This window comes from Vigna umbellata, chromosome 3 (genome assembly GCF_029865625.1).
Source record: "Vigna umbellata cultivar VRB3 chromosome 3, Vumbellata_1.0, whole genome shotgun sequence".
In the NCBI taxonomy this organism is placed as follows: Eukaryota; Viridiplantae; Streptophyta; class Magnoliopsida; order Fabales; family Fabaceae; genus Vigna; species Vigna umbellata.
In genome coordinates, this window is record NC_142167.1 from 31,113,098 (window position 1) to 31,132,722 (window position 19,625).

At 30.3% G+C, this 19,625-nt stretch overlaps 1 protein-coding gene across 1 annotated transcript; it reads right to left on the reverse strand.

Moving 5' to 3' along the window:
• Window positions 1–5,247: 5,247 nt before the first annotated feature.
• On the reverse strand, window positions 5,248–6,264 carry LOC124824010 (uncharacterized). The gene has a single exon (XM_047296358.2). The coding sequence runs from the start codon at window positions 6,142–6,144 to the stop codon at window positions 5,578–5,580; it is 567 nt and encodes a 188-aa protein (XP_047152314.1). The 5' UTR covers window positions 6,145–6,264; the 3' UTR covers window positions 5,248–5,577.
• Window positions 6,265–19,625: the final 13,361 nt, after the last annotated feature.

The window sequence follows — 19,625 nt, forward strand, 5'->3', positions numbered from 1 at the left end:
CAGTAGTTCAAATCTTTGTCGTGGTAACATATCTTCAATTTGATCTTCTTCCTCCATTTCCTTGACCATACTTCTTGCTTTGATGCTTCTTCATAACAGTTAGGCTCAATCACGGCCATATTGCAAGTTTCATATATGTCTACCAAAGATCTTACTCTTCTTGGACTAGATTCAGGTGAAGAATCTTGTTGTGCAGGTGGAGAAAGCGTACCTGAATTTTCTTCCTCTTCTTGAGTTTCTTCTTGAGATTGTTGCATTGGAAGTAAAATGTTGCTTTTAACAACTTTTTCTTCTTCCCAATTCCAAGAAGCATTTTCATCAACTTCAACATCGCGACTGATGATGAGCTTTTTCGTTTGTAGGTTGTAGACTCGATAGCCTTTTGACTGTGTGCTATATCCCAAGAATATTCCTCGTATAGTTTTGTCTTCAAGCTTGTGCCTCCTTTGATCAGGAACATGTATGTAGCAAATAGACCCAAATACTCGTAGGTGTTTAGCCGATGGCTTTCTCCCACTCCAAGCTTCAATAGGAGTCTTGTCTTGGACTGCTTTAGTTGGACATCTGTTTAGAATATAAACTGCAGGTAAACTGCTTCAGCCCAAAAAGTGTTAGGCATACTTTTCTCTTTCAGCATTGATCTTGCCATCTCCATAACTGTGCGATTCTTTCTCTCTGACACGCCATTTTGTTGTGGAGTATATGCGACTGTAAGTTGTCGCTCTATGCCTTCATCTTCACAGAATTTGTCAAACTCGTGAGATGTGTACTCCTTGCCACGATCACTTCTAAGTACTTTTAGCTGTTTTCCACTTTGCTTCTCAACAAGGGCCTTGAATTTCTTGAATACTCCAAAAACTTCTGACTTTGCCTTTAAGAAATAGACCCATGTCATTCTAGAGAAGTCATCAATGAAGAGGATGAAATACCTGTTGTTATGATGTGAAGGTGTTCTCATCGGTCCGCAAACATCGGTATGAATCAACTCCAATAAGTCTTTTGCTCTCCATGCTTTGTCTGTCGAGAATGGTAATCGATGTTGTTTTCCGAGGAGACATCCTTCACATGATTCATTATTCTCCTTCAAGCATGGAAGATCTCTCATCATGTTTTTCGTATATAGAAGTTTTAAGGCATGTGTGTTGAAGTGGCCAAATCTCCTATGCCAAAGCCATGAGTCATCAACTTCTACCTTCATGGCAATATTAGTTCCAGGTTTGAAGCTTATAGGAAAGCTTCTATTTCTCTTCTCCATTTTTACTTGGCCAATTTCTATCATTTTATTGTCATAAATTTTGCATGTATCTTTCTCAAAATGAAGAGAATATCCATTCTCCATCATTTGGCCAATACTTAAAAGATTTTCTTTAAGATTTGGAACTAGTAAAACATCCTTGATGAATTTCGTACCTTTCTTTGTCTCCACCATGACAGTTCCTTTGCCTCGAGACTCCACTGTGGTGCCATTTCCTAGCCGAACTTTGACATTGACAGATTTATCAATGTCTTTGAAGATGCTTTGATCTTTCGCCATGTGATTGCTGCATCCACTATCCAAGTACCAACTTCCTTCTCTACCAGAAGATTCTTGATTGGCGTAGAATAAGAGTTTCTCTTGATTATCTTCTTCCGCAAAGTTTGCTTGATACTTATTTTTATTACGACAATACTTTTCTACGTGACCAAATTTCTTGCAATAGTGGCATTGAGGTTTTCCATGATGCCAACAATCTTTTTCCAAGTGACTTGTCTTTTTACATATGCCACATGGAGGATATTTTTCTTGACGAGTCTTCGAGAAGCTTCTAGGATTTTCTTTATTTCTAGAAATTTCTTCTCTACTTTTATTTCCTTCATATTCTTTATTCTGAGACCGTAATTTTAGTTTTGATTGAAAGGCATTTTCAACCGAGTCTTCTTCATGCCTTTTCAATCTTTGTTCATAAGCTTCAAGAGAGCCCATTAGTTGTGTGACTGACAATGTAGCCAAATCTTTTGTTTGTTCAATCGCGGTTGCGATTGCATCATACTTTTGGGGAATAGAAATTAAAATTTTCTCAACGATCTTTTTGTCAAGAATATTTTCCCCATAGGCTCTCATCTGACTAACTATTTCTTTTATTTTAGAATAGTAGTCTTTAATGGTCTCAGATTCTTTCATTCTTAATAATTCAAACTCTCGTCTTAGAGAATGAAGTTTAATATTGCGTACCTCGTCACTTCCTTGAAACTCCTCTTGTATTGTGTTCCAAGCTTGTTTTGCACTTGTAGCACCAATTATCCTTGGAAAAATTGTGTCATCAACTGCTTGTTGAAGAACAAATAAAGCCCTTGAATCTTTCTGCTTGTTTTCTTTCAACTCCTTCTTTTGAGCTGTAGTAAGAGTGGAAGTGTCTTCTGGAATAGGGAATCCTTCTTCTATGATGTCCCATAAATCTTGAGAACGGAAGAATGTCTTCATTTTGACACTCCAGAAATCATAATTTTCTCCTTTGAAAATAGGTACTGGAATTGATGATGTTTGATTAGTAGTAGCCATTGTTGAGAATATATTTGGGAGTAGTAGAATGAGTTATAGCTTTGTTTGAGGTAGTTGAAAATTTTATCTACGCCCAGTAGATGACCGAACGTAGCTCTGGTACCACTGTTAGTATTTTGAAGGTTGTGAAAGGAGTAGTTGATGTGGTAGAGAAAATGTAGAGATAGTAGAATGTAGAAGTAGTAGTTGAAAGAAGTGTTGTAGTTGTCTTTAGTTGTAGTAGATGTTAGCTCATACAAAAGGTAGATGTTGGCTTCATACATCAAATGGTAGAGTTCATGGGTATTTATAGACCCATAGATTATTCTAGAACATACTAGCCACAACTTATGTGGAATGTTCTAGATTTTTACCTATGTAGAATATTCTTGATTTTTCTTCCTATCTTAGGTTTTTCTAGAATATTCTAGAACTTGTATTACATTTCAATTCTTCTATCTAAGGAGCTTCTATATTCTTCTAGAATTTGCATTACACTTTAATAAAACTTTTATGTGGAAAAATAATTAAATATACGATATATTCACAACCACATATATACATACATATATTTAAAATAGATAAATAGATATAGATGGTTAGAAATAGTTATGGATATTATAGGTAGAGACATGTTCACTGTGTCAAAAGTACAAATCAATAAACGAAATGGAAAAAATATTCAAGTATTGCAGAAAAATTATGAGTGGAGAGCAGAAACAACTGAAATGCTGCATATATATTGCTGCAATGCATTAATTTCAGCTGATTATATATATATATATATATATATATATATATATATATATATATATATATATATATATATATATATATATATATATATATATATATATATATATTTATATGGTACAAGAATGGTCCATGGGCTCGTGGGCAACCTGGACAAGTCAAGTCAGTTCCTCTGCCGACAGATTAGATTAATGAATGGATAAAACTGGTGTTTGGTTGTTGGGTATTCCTTAATCTTTTCCTTTTTGGCAACAAGAGTTTCTTACCATTTTTTTGCATCGTATCTATTTCATCCATTATACAAAATACGCTTAGATATATACTTTTACCATGAAACTCTTAAGCGTAAAAATATTTAAATATTCAGCTTTTACGAATAAGTACAATACTATTTAAATAGGAAAAAAGGTTTTAAAGAACAATGGTCGTGATTGTAGTGTAAAGAACATATTTCAGACCACAACATTCCAAACTGATATTGAAACTGCTGCAACTCATTTGCCCATAGTTTTCTATGATATATAAAAAAGAATTGCAATGAATCACCACAATTTAATTGCGTGTTTGGTCGCACTTATAACCATTGTAAAGCCAATATTAATTAAAGTCAAGGAACTTCAAATCTACTCGCAACTTCTTGTTGAATGTAAGTATATGATTAGACGTCAAACCACATAAACTTAGGCAACGTTTGTTTTGCTTAAAGTTTAAAAAACTATTTTTTTTAATTTCTATGTACGACGAATTCCAAGTTTAAAAAAAAAGGTTGCTTCTGAAACGAAAAGTAGTTTTGTGTCTTCTCTAAGATAAAATCTCGATCAAAATTACTCTTAAAAAACATCATATTGCCAGAAGAGTGCAAATTTCAAACAGATGATAATTTATTAATATAGTACTTTTTTGAACCTGAAAAATCAAATTCATATGGACTATTGCCCTTGTCCTAATTAAATTTCCTAGAAAAATAACTAACTACATACAAAAAGTAGTTACTGTTGGCTTATCTTACATATATAACAGACTCAAAAGAATCTCCGTAGCAAAGTTTCACCCTTTAGTAATTTATTGCAGAAAAGCCATATATATATATATATATATATATATATATATATATGTATATATATATATATATGTATATATATATATATATGTATATATATATATATACATATATATATATATATATATATACACACACACGTATGTTCCTCTGTGACTAAGGATATTTTGTATGAGAATCCGTGAGACACGAGAAAAGTTGAAGCAAAAAGGTGGCGCTAATACACAATTGCGTCCTTTACCAACACGACACTACCGCAAACGAAGCCACTTGAAACGGATATCATTTCAAACGGAGTTGAATTCGTCAGCTACTCCGGCCAATTTAATAGCATGATAGTTACTTTTACCTGAATGTGGTTTGTGCAATGAATAAACACATTGAGAAAGACAAACTGAGAAGTAGTTGATCGGATACGAATATTGGCCTTATTAGGGAGACAAAAACAAAATACAAGATTTCTTTTTATTTTGTCCAAGATTGATGTTTCTTCTGCTCTGATTCGTTTAGCCTTCTGAAAGGACAACAAATGCATATATAAAAAGCTCTCATGCATCATGCAGCTATAGAAAATTCTTCAAATTTTCTGTGACATACCGATTTAACTACAAATCAGAATGATGTATTTGACCCAACTCAAACTCGGGTTCTTAATTATAATCTCCTTTGTTATCTCTCTGATAAAGTTTTTTTTTTTTTATAAATAAAAAGATAAAATAAACTTCTCTCATAAACTGCATTCTCTCATGCCAGTCACTGTTCAAATTAATTTTCTTGAAAAAGTTTATTGGCTGTCTAAAAGTATTTATTTTTCGTTATTAAATTTAGTTCATTTAAAAACTTTTATATAATATTTTTTACTTTTTCTGTAAATAGAGATGAAGATTAAAACAAACTACTTACTGTCACAAAGCAGTAACAAAAATCAAATAAACAATTAGCCATAGATGACACTGTTGTTCTTACTTAAAACTAAGGTCCATGATATTTTGCCGTGTTCTAAAAACAAAGAGAGTACATGCTTTTAACTGCATTATGTGTTTAACATGATACACCTTAGAAGAAAAGCTTTTATTTGAAAGAAAACGACTTAAGAACGATTCTATCCTAAAAAATTGGTTGCTCTTAAACATGCATGAAGAGAAAGAAGAGCAGAGCAAAAAAACATTTACACATAAAACTGTAACCAGAAACACAGCACCTTGGCCACTGAGTGTGAAAACTAAACGCTTAATTACAATAAAATTCATGACCTCCTGCTTGAGCCTCGGAAGCTGGCTAAAGTGCTTGTGGAACGAGAAAGGCCGAAGCAAAGTGTTGAAGTGGGTGAAGAGGCACCCTCTTCTTCATCCTCTCCCCGGAAGTCAAAAGATGAACCAAAGCTTAAGAAACGCTTCCTGGCATGCTTCCCGACAGGGACAACTTTGGAAGAATCTGAGGGTGACCACAGAGAGGGCGATGGAGAAGATAGAGAAGAAGATGAAGAGGGTGAGAGAATGGTTTTCTTGAGATTTAGCTTTGGGAAGAGTGCTAGGAAAAGATTGGATCTTGAGCGTTTCTTGAGTGTGTTGTTTTTGTGGGTGGAGTTGGCATAGTAGGAAGGTGGAGGAGTGAGAGGAGGGAGAGTGTTTTCAGAGAAAGTGTGTTTGGGGGTGCCAGGTTGAGACTCCCACACAAAGGGAACTGCAACAGCCATTCTGAAAGAGGGTTTCGACATTGAATTTTCCTTTGAGAGAAGCCTGCTGAAGAACTTGTCGTCTTGCTTCATCTCCAGCACTGTCTTTTGGTGAAGCTCACCTTTGCCACTGAACATCTTTCAGTATAACTCTGAGCTGCGTTTCACTGAATCTGAATGCCTTTTCTGAGGAGAAAAAAACAAGGATGTGGAGGTTTTGGACCTTGGTTTTGATTTAAATAATAATATCGTATACATAGGTGGAGTCACCACTTCAATATATCTTTTAATATCAGCAACTGCATTATTGACAGCAATTGATATTATTTCATACCGTTTACTTCATATCACAAAGCCGATTTTTACCATTTTCCTTGGCTTATTCTCTTGTCTCTGAGCAAAAACTTTGAGTCTAAATAACTCCTTCAATAACTGCTTCTTTGTAGCTAAATATAAAGCATATAAGAAAAGTTTCATAGACTATAATATATATAAATTTAACTAATCCAATATTCTTAAATTTAAGTCCAACCTTCATTCCCAACGGTTAGAAATGTAAGTCTTAATTACATTACTAAAAATGAAAAAAAAAAATACTAGATAAAATAAAACTTATAAGCTCATTCTGGATTTTGAATTGAAAATAGTGCCAATTTGTTATTTAGATTCCGAAAACGGTGTCAATTTCTTATTTAGATTAGACGTAGATCACATAATGTAACCTTATCTTAATAAATATTTTCAAAAAATAAATAAATACTGATAAAAATTATTAAAACAATTTAGAAAATGTGATTTTGTTAATGAAATAAGAAAAGCTTAAGTGGTGTAAAATTAGATATTTTTATTTATGAATACGAAGAGGTAAAATTGATTGAATTCTTACCTGAATTCAATATTGCTAAATTGTATTCTAAACAAATTGACCATGAAAGATGCTTTATTTAAGAAGGTCAATTCCTCTAAATAATTTACACTTGTTGGCTAACAATATAAAAAAAAGGGCACTAACATTCCATCAAATTCTGTGGTAGGCATGTGCATGGAGCAAGTAAATTAGTTAACAAATTTAACTCAAACTCTTAACTTCAATTGAGTCCATCATATATGAGAGCCTCCTTAAAGTTATATATAGATATAGATTATATAAATATATATAGAGAGTTTTAGTTCCCTAAATAGAGTGGTTGATCAGGCACGAAACACCTACAAAACATGCTACATTTACGGCTGCAGATCTTCTAATAACCTCCCAAGTCAAACTTGGAATTGGCACTAATGTATAGCCCTTAATAAGTGAGACATTGTTTGAATAAGTAGTAAATAGATAGACCTAACATGGGGCACACGTGCCACATTAAGGGACACCCCTTCCTCTTGTATTGTATGCATTATTGTACTGTAATCTACTTGTATTTTTCTTGTACTACGAGCTATCTCACGTGGTGCTGGTTCCAGGAATTTACGCAATTTATTGCAGAGTGAAGAAAATTATGGGGAGTAACAGTTTACGGAAAAACCCGAAGAACAGGATACTAGACAAACATGTTTAATAGGTTGTGACTATGAATAGGACTGAACTAAATGAATTGTGAAGAAGATCACCTACCCGTGGTCCATGTCCATGATTTATGACAGAAACTGTGTCCTGTATCAGAGAGTATTATATAGGGTAAAGGGCATTGCTCTTGGTGTTTGAACATGACACGATTGTCTTTAGGGTTCTTAGAAATTTTGAGTGTGAATGTCATAATTAGCTTGCTAAACTTCTTAATTAATAGATAGGGATATTTTAAGAATCCTTCACCGCAAATCTCTTTCCTTTTCAAAACAACATAAAATATATATATACAATCACTCAAATCTTTTTCCTTCTCCTCCTCAAATTTACATTCCATCACTGTATTTGTTGGTTCAGTGTCAGGAATGTTGGAATTGATTACTGATTTCAGATTTCAGATATTAGGTAAAATGTTAATTACTTAGCTAAGTAATTTGTAAAAAAAAATATTCTTTAGTAATCATGTTCTGGGAATTGGGATTAAGAGTCTGTCAGTGGATAAGTTTCCCAAAATAATGTTATTTAATATTAAATTTTCACACTAGTTAAATACAGGGTTAAATATGTTTTTAGTCCCTAAATTATTGGTCGTTTCTGATTTTCGTCCCTCTTTCAAAATAAGGTACAATTTGGTCCTCAATCTTTTCGAAACGTTCGTTTTAGTCCTCGAAAACTAAACACTGTTTAAAAATTTGGTCCTCATTTAGCAACAAATGAGGACTAAAACCAAAATTCCTAGGACTAAAACGAACGTTTCGAAAAGAATGAGGATCAAATTGTACCTTACTTTGAAAGAGGAGACGAAAAGCAGAAACGACCAATAGTTTAGAGACTAAAAACATATTTAATCCTTAAATATATCTATTTCTTATCTATATGATCAATTTTTATTGTGATTTTTTAAAATATTTGTTCGTTTTAATATACATAAATTATTTTTCTCTAATTTATGGATTGGACTCAAAGTGTATAGAAACTTGTATTGGAGGTGAAATATAGGTTTCTATAGAGCAGCGACTTCAGAAAGTTGTATGTATAGCAGAAATAATTAGTGAGTTTCTTTATAGGAGAAGTTTTTTTTATTGAATTATCTAAAATAAAAAATATTATTTCAAATTATAAAAGATATAAAATATAAAAAAAAGTGTATTTAGCAATTCGCAAAAATATTATAAAAAAAGCTCTACTATATATGACATGTCAAAGACTCCTTTGGAATAGAGGAGTGATCTTTTAATTAGAGCTGTCAAATGAGCCCCTTTAATAAGATTTGGCCCTAACCCATGTGGGTTGGGGTCAAAAAAGCCCACAGGGCCAAAAAAACTCTTTATTAAAAAAGCCCACAGGGCTAAAAACCCCTAAAGCCCTATAGGCCAGGGCCAGCCCATGGGCTTTTCTTTTTACAAAATTTAGCGTCCAGAAACATAATATCATCATACAAGTAATCACATGTGTATTTTTTTATCCAGCTTTCATTTTATCTTGGTTAGTAATAACTTATAACCATAATTGATTCATGTATAATTATATTTTTTTACCAATAAAATTAATTTTCTACTTCATAACTGTTTCTATATTAATTAGTTTAATAATAATACTTTTATACAATTATTCCTTAATTTCCAAATTTTGTTTTGATAATTTTTTCATCTTAATTTTGGTTTCTTAATTTTGGTTTGTAAATTTGACAGAGATATCCACATAAAATAGGTTTAAAAGTTAAAAAATTTAATTTTTTTGTAAAATTTTGATGGACTAACGAATTTATTTATAGATGGTAATCTATTTTGTCACTAGTTTAAATCAATATCATTCGATTAAGATTTGTGATCAAAATTACATTATTTTTAATTGGTGTGAACATGTTAAAATTTTGACTTAATAACTTTTTAACTTTTTTAATTTTCCAAATTTAATAAAATTAATATTTATTATTTACAAAGTTATATAATTCTTTTAAAAAAAATTTATGAAACGTATAATTTAGTCATTTACATCAATTTATATATTTTTATGTCCTTTTCATATATTTTATATTATATTCATTTGTCTTTTTTATTAGTTTCTTATTAAGAGACATTGATGTAATTTATTTATTATTATAATTATTATAATTTTTATTTATTTTATATGTTAATAATTAAATACAATAATAATTTTAATTTCAGTATTATAAATTATAATATTATATTTATTTAAAAATATTGTATCTATTATTTAATTATTTTTTATTACAATCGGCTCAATTATGATAAATAATTTAATAAAAACGATTTTTGTTGGATAAAGATAAGTATGATTTTAAAATATTAATTTAATCTAAAAGGTTAGAAAAAAAAATGATTTTATAACCACTAGGATTACATCTAGATCTTGTATACTAACATATATGATATTTATAAGAATTTTGCCTAACAAGGATTTTCACTAAAAAGTTAGTTCTTTTATTACGTGAAATTAATTTTAAACTTTACAACGTTTATGGTTTAATTTTTTAATGTATATATATCTATACAAAACATTCAACAAAAGAATTTTATATGACAAACTATAAAAAATAAAAATTTTACACCGATATTAAAAAAATTCATCCAATCAGTAGATTTGAATTTAAAATCTATCCATAATTAATATTTCAAATATTTATATAGATATAAGAATTCGATTATTGAAAAATCGAATTTTCAACTGTGTTACTTTTATAATTTCTTTTATGAAATTTTTTTCATTTTCTTTTAAATAAAAATAATAAAAATTTTCTTTTTTAACTTTCCAAAATAATAAAATTATATATTTAAAATATACTTATAATTAAAAAATTATTTTAAATAAGTTTTTATAAAATCAATATTTATACATTTATATTTAATTAAAAAGATATTAAATATCATGTAAATTTTGAAAATTATTGAACTTGTAAAATAAATAAAAGAAATAACTAAAAAAACATTAAAAGTGAATTAATTTAGTTTGGGGGCTAGCCCCATCCTAACCCTACCCCAGTCCACTTTATATGGGGCTTTAGAGTTCCCCCTATTAAGGGGGCTAGAAAATTGGGACTTGATTTTAGAAGGGGTTAGGGTCAACTCATGGGCCAGGGCTCAAATGACACCTCTACCTTTGATACCAACTTTTAAAAATACATTCATTTCATAGCCGTAATTAAATGATAAAATATTAAATTTAGATATTAAATTCAAATATAAATTAGATTATTAAAAATACAATATTATTATAAAGCTGGTGTCTAATAATGTATTTTCAAAAACTGGTATCAAAGTATAATATTTAATTATTGCATTACCATTTTGACCCCTAATGTGTATTTTAAAATAAATAAACAATATTTCTTCTAGAAATGTAAACAAATATGTCATATATACTTGTGAGTATATAATATTTTGAATAACATTATATTAAATATGTAAATATTTACATGTAACACCCAATTTAATATGATTATTTTAATAATTATAGTATTATACTCATCACTTCTACTTACACTATCATTTGCTCAAGTGTAATATAAGATGATAGCATGTGAACAAACCAAAATATAACAAATAACATGTAAACAAACCAAAATATAACAAATAACAGGATAAGTTAGAACAAATTTAATACATACTACTAGTTTTAAATACTATATTTTAAATAGACATACATATTTGCACATGGCATACATTCCACTCAATCGTCAATATCTAAATAATATGATACATCCAAATGTCATCATGAATTTTTCATATAAAAATATGTATCTTATTCGACCTTGGAGTGATTAATATATTGGATAGAATATGAGATCCTGCACCTGCCATAACATACCCCTATCTCTTAAGGACTATATAGTTATATTATGGTTGGGTTACATCCCTTGTCAAAGAGTATGAGAGAGTAACTTTTATATCTATAAGATTTGATACTCGTTCCAAAACTACATATAAGAACATCATGCGACTCTCACAACTAAATATCTTTCTCTATGAGTTTAATATTAGTAGAGTAAGTATAGTCTCATTTCAACTTTGACGTCAATAGTAATCTTCATCCACCACCACACACAGTATTATTCTCATCACCCTAGAGGAATCACTGCGTTCTCATTCCACATCATTCATATCAAACCCCAATACAATTTTTAAATATTTCAAACTATATTCTACATTCCAAGCATATTCTTTTTTCCACGTATAAATCATCCATTATTAATTGATCAACACATATGCAACATTATAAAAGCTAAAATATGAAAATTCATCCATCACTCAGTGGGAACTCCCAGGTATCATTGGAATTATATTCCATGAGGCACATAGCACAAGGCTTGCGGCGCCTAGCGCCAATCTCTCTAAAGCTCATTGTTAAGTGAGTGTCCAAATGGTCTCAAGGTAACGCTCAGCGCCCTGATTGTTGGTGGTCACAAGGTGACGCTCAACGCCCTAATCGTTGGTGGTCACACTAACTTCAAATTTAAACTTAGCACCCAATGGTTTTGTTCTACCACACAACATCATATTAGTAAACCGAACCTTGATTTCTTTACAATATGTTATCCAACCTACCTATCTAGGTTATTCCACATCTTTCTTAGTTCAAAATATCATGTTTTAGTTCAAAATAAACCTCGGGTAAAGCAAATTGAATAATCCTATTATAACCAAATTAGTTCCATAGATAAAATTTTTCAATCAATCAAATCAGTTTAATATACAAAAATCTCCAATCCATACTCACAATCTACACATATATCATAAATCAACTAAGATAATTAAACTATATTTCTTTGCTTGGTGTAAAAAAATCTATGTCTCATTATAGAGTTTTATTTCTCATAGGATATTCTAACTATGTTCTATTTGTCACATGATATTGTAACTATCTACACAAATATCATATCACAAATATAATGATATCATAAGAAATCACAACTAGACATATATTCACTTTGATTTATTCTGAGTCACATGTATAAACCCTAAAATCATGTGTAAATTAATTGAAAAGAATGGTTAGCTTAATTTATTTTAGATTTTAATTGATCATAAGTATATATTCTTTTAAGAATTTAATTGTGTCATCTTATCATCAAACAAATGAGAGAGATAGAGACAAAGTAAAGTTAAAAAAAGAAGTGTACAGAGAGATTGTGATTTTTAAAGAATGAAACTTTATAGTTAAACTTTTTTTGTGAATAAATAATCAAGTGTATTCTTTTTTAAATCACTGTTACTCTTAAATATTTTTTATTGACACACCAAGGAGGAAAAATTACCAACTATATTTCTTTATTTCTTGAAGGATGAAAGGAAAGAAAGTTATTTTATAAAATATTTATTCAACCTTTTACTTTTAAAATTAACATTTGTCTATTATAAAAGTGCCTTAAAAACATTAGTATTTAATTTTTTTTCTGGTCCTATTTTATTCATAATTCAAACTAAAATTTAACGGAAAAAATTTATCGTTTTAGTACATATTTCCTTTTTAGTGTAATAAAATAATTATAACTTTAATAAAAAAATTAAATAGTATTGAATTCATTTAAATTCTTTTTATTTTATTTTTTATAAATTTAAAATCACTAATATTTTTTCAAAATTGATTACTAAATAATTTTAATTTTAATTTTTCTTATCAATAAAATATATAACAATTACTAAATATTAATTATTAATATAATTTAAATAATTACAACAAATTTATATTTTTAATTAAATTAAAAGTAAAATATATGAATAAGTATTATTATGATATGATTATTATAGAAAAAAATAATTACTTTCTGACTTGAAGGAGAAGAAAACACCTAATGGGTATGACAGGGAGGCAAATGTCAGAAGTGTCCACAGCGAAGTTCCCAAAGAAGTCCTTAACTATTAATTGCTAATATCACTTTCCATAAGATAACCCACATTGAATATATGCACGAGGCATAATGTCTTTCCATCAATTATTTTATTTGCAGTTTATACTCATTTATTTTATCATATGGATATTTATTTGTGACTGTCTTAGAAAATTTATAAAAATATTGTGATATCTTTACAATTTTTCTTAAAAAATCATTTATAAATATATACTTTGTTCATGAAAGAAACATCGCTAATTATTTCTTTCTCAATAACAACGCATGTTATAGTCATACTTACCTTGTATTTGCATAATTTAAGAATACTTAGATGCATGCATATACTTTCTTTGTAAATTAAATACTTTATATATTTTTAAGTTTATATTGCTATTTAATTTCTATTTTTTTATATTGGAAAGAGCTCATATTAATCTTTGAAAATTGATGAAGGTTCATTAAGATTAACAACAACAAGAAGAACACGTGGAAGTAAGAAATCATTGCATCTTCTATGGACCACAAAGATTAATTAGAATAAGTCAAGTTTTTATATTTTATCTTGGTTTTTATTCAGAAACTATTTTTTATATAATTTTAGGCTCTCTAGAATTTACAAATACTTTGGAGTTATTTAATTAAAAAAAATCCAGGAAAAATAAAGAAAATATACACTCCCATTAAACTTTTGTCTCATCAAATGACTTCTTTTTGTTACAAACTAGAGAGAAGAAGAGAATAACGAAGATCTCTTATGTTGGTTTTTCCCTTTCAAGACACTTACTTTTTAAAATAATTTTTAAAAGTTAATAGATGTTGGATAAGAAATTTACGGTTAGATAGTGTGAAATTACATGAAAATTAGGTTTTTAATATCTATATATTATACTAATTTAAATTTATCAAGCATAAAAAAAATAGGTGGTGACAATTTTATAAATATAGTGAGATCTTCTATATTGGTTAGATCCAAAACCGGTATAGAAAGTGGTGCAATAAAAAAACTGTAATAAATTATAAAACTTTTCCATATAAGTTAGACCTAGAACTGGTATAAAAAGTGATGGAAAATATTTTCTATATTGGTTGGTCACTGTAACTGGTATAGAATTTTTAATTTTCTTCTTCCTAGCTTTCACACTTCACCTCATTTGCCTCTACAGTGACTTCAAGCTCTCTTTTCTCCCTTCTCTAGTGAGTTCGCCTTCGCATTCGCCTTCGCATTCTCGTTCTCATTTTGTGTTCCTCCCTCCATTTCTTCTCGTTCTCATTTGCTCTCTCCTATATCAATTTTTGTCTCTTCATTATATGTTATCCCCACATTTGTTTACTCTTCCTCGCATTCGTGTCTCACCTTCTGCATTAGGGTTGTTGTCACTCCTTTTATCCTCGCCACACTTGCATTCACTTATAATTGTGGTAATATCATTGTTCTTCTGGTTGCGTTGGTTGTGTTTGTTGTTCTCCTAGCTACAATGAATGTATTAGTTTTGTTTGTTAAGTTTTCTATGTTACCTTTGATTCTATTTTGCGTGCATGTTGTTTCTATGTGGTATGTGTTTTATATGTTCTTGTTGTTGTTGAGAATGAAAAAAAAATGAAAGTGTTGTGTTGTGTATGTTTGGTTATTAACTACTGCATATGTGTGAATGAACTGAGATTATGAAGATCATCTTCTTAGATGAATTGAAATTAGGTTTGTATATATATGTGTTTCTCAAAACTGTGTGTGGATTTGTGTTTTTCTTTGCTACTATCAAGAACAAGTTGCAAAAGGATTAGTGCTACCTTCATTTACATATAGGTCTTTAACTTGGTCCTTTTCATGAAATGTAATTTGTGTCTAAACTTTTTCCTTTAGTTGTTTAGTTTATAAAGTACACATACTTCCTATTTCTATTTCATTTAGTGAGACCTTAAACATATTTTGATAAACTTCTTAGAGCTATTATTGCTAAACTTTGGCATATATGAAATAAAGAATGTGACCATGGTGATCACAATTATTATGCAAACATTAGGTGCATAATTCCCATTAAGTGTATCATTCTTAATTAATATGACTATTTAGCAATGAGATATTAATCTCTTTATGACTTTTAACTGTTTAGTAACATAAAGTAGCTATGTTTACGTGAACATAAGAGAATTTATTTGGCCTTAAAAAAGGATATGTGAATCTACTACCCTTACATGAGACAAAATAAAGAAAGATAAATAAAACACAACACTAATTTTGATGTGTAAACAACCAAATAAATTGATTAATTATTTGTGTTGTGGTTTGGGGGTAGGGTTGAGTTCAAAGATTAGACTACGTGTTTGGCTTTTTCTTAGCTCCACGTAAAAGAAAATGTGTTAGTTTATACACAATAATTGATCGAAGTTGGATAATTTTTTTATGCATAACAAATGAATATGAGAGTAGAATAAATCAATTTCTTGAATTTGTAAAGATGGAAATTTTGATAATAATAGAAGATTTTATTGTTCGTGTATTCGAATGAGCGAAAACTACTAACTGGAGTTATTCAGAAGCACGTTCTTTATGATGGTTTCCTAAAGAGCCACAAAGTGGACATAAAATAATGAATTAATAGACATGCCAAGTGTTCATGTGTATGAATTAATAGACTCTTGATGTTGGACATCCTTCCAACGTGGTCATGTGTATGACAATTTATGTAGTGACGTAAAAAAACCTTTGTATGCAAAATGCACTAAGTATACTCAATTGTCAATGATAGTAAAATTGTTCAATGTAAAGACAAGAAATGGGTGGACCAATCAAATTATTGGATTTGTTGAGTGACATACTTTCTGAAGGTAACACATTGCCAACACACAATTATGATGCGAAGAAGATATTGTGTCCAATGGGTATGGAGTATGAAAAAAATTTATGCATGCTTGAACTATTATGTTTTGTATAGAAAAAAGTTTGTCAAGTTACATCAATGCTCACAATGTGGGGGGGGGGGGAGGGTATCACGATATAAACATAAATAAGGCGAGTCTAAATTTAATAGTAAAGGTCCTCTTGAGAAGGTCTTGTGGTATCTTCCTATAGTTACACGATTAAAATGATTATTCAGTAATACAAATTATACAAAACTCATAAGATGACATGTCGATGGACGTACAAAAGATTATCATTTAAGGCATCCGAAAAATGGTTTGATATGGAAGAAAAATTGATTTCATGTTCCCACATTTCTCCAATGATTTAAGGAACATTAGGTTTGGACTTGCTATAAATGGAATGAATCCATATGATAACTTGAGTAATAAGCATAATTCATATTCATTTCTAAATTGCAAATTTTATTTCTCAAAATTACTTCTTCATCTAATACCTTCTCATATTTAATTTTCAAATCCTTAAACTCATTTTTCAAATTTTTATCAGCAGCATCCAATTTTTCATATTCATTTAGCAATTCAAGAAAAGCTTTTTGAAAATCCATTTCACAAGTTTCAAAACCTAGAGCAACTTACTTGTCTTGCAGTGTCATTAATATTAGTCATCAAGCACAAGTTGGCTTTTTCATCAGAAACACTTCAACTAGTTGAGCTTGAATCATTATCATCCCAAGCTATATAGGTCGCCTTCTTCTTGTGAAAATTATTTTCCTTTCTTTCTTTATTTCTCTTGTTGTTTGGACAATCCGCTTTCACATGACCTATTTCACCACATCTATAACATTTGAAGTTTGATGAGGAGCCTTGATTGTCCTTCTTTTTCTTCAAGTGTTGGCTTCTAAATGATTCATTATTGGTCATTAAGCATAAATTTTCTTGCTCATTTGAATCTCTTGAGCTTGAGGATTTTGATGTAGAGCTTGAATCAAACAATGTCAACTTATCCACATCTATGACTTCATCATGAGTGACTCTTAAAAATTCTCACATTTCCTAAGCACTTTCATAAATAGAAACTTTGAAGAAATCATCAAGGGTTAGTGCAGATAAAATTATATTCCTAGCCCTAACATCATACTGTGCCTTTCTGTTTTCATCCATAGTCCACTATAAAAATGGTTTTTCTACCTACATATCATTTACAGTAATAATGGGAACAATGAGTCCATTCAAAACATCTTCCTAAATACCCCTGTTAGTAGACTCCAAATAAATTTGCATTCTTATTTTTCAAAAAGAATATTTTTCTCTCGTAAACAAAGGAGGTCTATCAATAGAAGCACCCTCAGCATACATTTGGTTATGACCGCCCATTTTCGAAAAATTTGAAAAACTATCAAAGCAAGCTCTGATACCAAATGTAGGTATGAGGGAGTTGCGCAACGGAGTAAGAATCACTTTTAAAGGATGGAAAGCGTGTTACGGTCAATGAACAAGTTAAAATGGTTCCTTTTAAAATTGAGATTTTCTTTTAGAACTTTTAACAAACAGTTTGTATGCTAAATAGTAAGGTTTCAAGAAAATCAACACAGAAATTTTATCCTAGTTTGAATCAAAAGATTATACGTCCAGTCGTTAATCACTATGAATAGTGATTAACCTTTTTCACTAAATGCTTTTAAAGAAACTACAACAAGAGTCTTCAAGTTCTTCATCTTGTAGCATCATCAAAACCATAATATCTTCAAGACATCAATGCTCCTCATTGGTAACAAAGAGAAGTTTTTCTGAGTCTTTACCAGGTGTGAAAGTTCCACTAGGTTACTCTTCTAATTCTAAAAGACTTGGATCCATGAAATATCTAAAATTACTTGGGTTAAAATCACATGATTCTCATGTATTGATGCAATAAATTCGAGGCATATTTCTTAAGAATGTTAGCCTCTTCCACTGTACTGTCGAGCTCCACAACAGCTCAAGCAACCTCTTCCACAGCACGATCGAGCTCCATAATTGCTTGATGGGCTCGTTCAACAGCTCGGTCATTCCTTCCATGAGTTGAGCATCCTAATGGCTATCCACCGATAGATTAACTCCTTAATATAGATTAAGGTATGATTGGATTGTCATTAGGCCAGCAAAAGGTAAATACTCATCTCAACTATTATATAAAAGTCTCAGGTATGACTTTAGAACATCAAGCACAATGTGCATCTTCTGCCAACCAAACGGTCACCTACTGACTTAAGCATCGGAGTGTCTTTTGTAGGTATCCTCCCACATGTTTTGGAGGAGTGGAATGAAGCATGGTCAAACTTCCCAATAGCTCGGCCAACCTCTTCAGTAACTCGTCTGGTCTACTATAGTCCTCAGCTAGCCTCCTGCACATCATGTCTGGTCTGCCACAGTGCTCAGCCAACCTCTTTAGTAGCTTGTCCGGTTTGTTTTACAAATTCATTTACTAGTGTCAACCTCAAATTTAGATTAAGACCCCTACACCCGAAAACACTTATGAACGTAGTTTTAAATTTTTAGATAAACTCAACCAGTTAAAAAAAAGTTATATAATTTTTAATAATTACTTTATCATATTTTTTAATTAATTTATCAACCTATGAGTAAAACTTTGCAACCTTTAAAATATTATAGTATTATTATTACTCTTTCTTAGGTCAGTACAATATTATAGTGAGAATTTAATACACAAAAGCACATAACTGTATTTATTATTTCAATTTTAATTTACAAGTAAAAACATCCATAAGATCCTTGGGCTACGCCTCCAAGTTACCGAAAATACCATGCTCTCTTTTCTCTTATATAGTTTGCATCTTCAAAGCATTGTGGGTTGTGGGTTGTGAGTTCGACAGATGTTGGTATTGTTTGCTCATGGAGAGGTTCTCTAGGAGAGAGGTGGTGCTGGTGGTGATTCTCCTGAGGTTGGCCGCGAGAATAGATGAATGAATACATAGTTGTGAGGCTCCTAACATTTTATCAAATTTCGAAATCCGATAAAGACTTAATTAAATTTCAAATTTCAATGAAAGACCAAATAAATTTCAAAATTTGAATAGAGAAATACTCAACAAATTTTGAAATTTGATTCTTCATCGAATTTTGAAACAATCAAATTTTAAAATTTGATTAGATCTTCGTCAGATTTTGAAATATAATAAAGTATTTAGTCAGATTTCAAAATTCGATTGAAAACACAATCAAATTTCAAAATTTGTTGAGTGTTTTTATCACCCTTCTAATAAAAAGTAGAGGTGCATCAAATCCTTAGAGGGTGAAATTAACAAGATTCTTTATGAAAAGGTCCAAGGTTTTCCACGAAAAATGTTG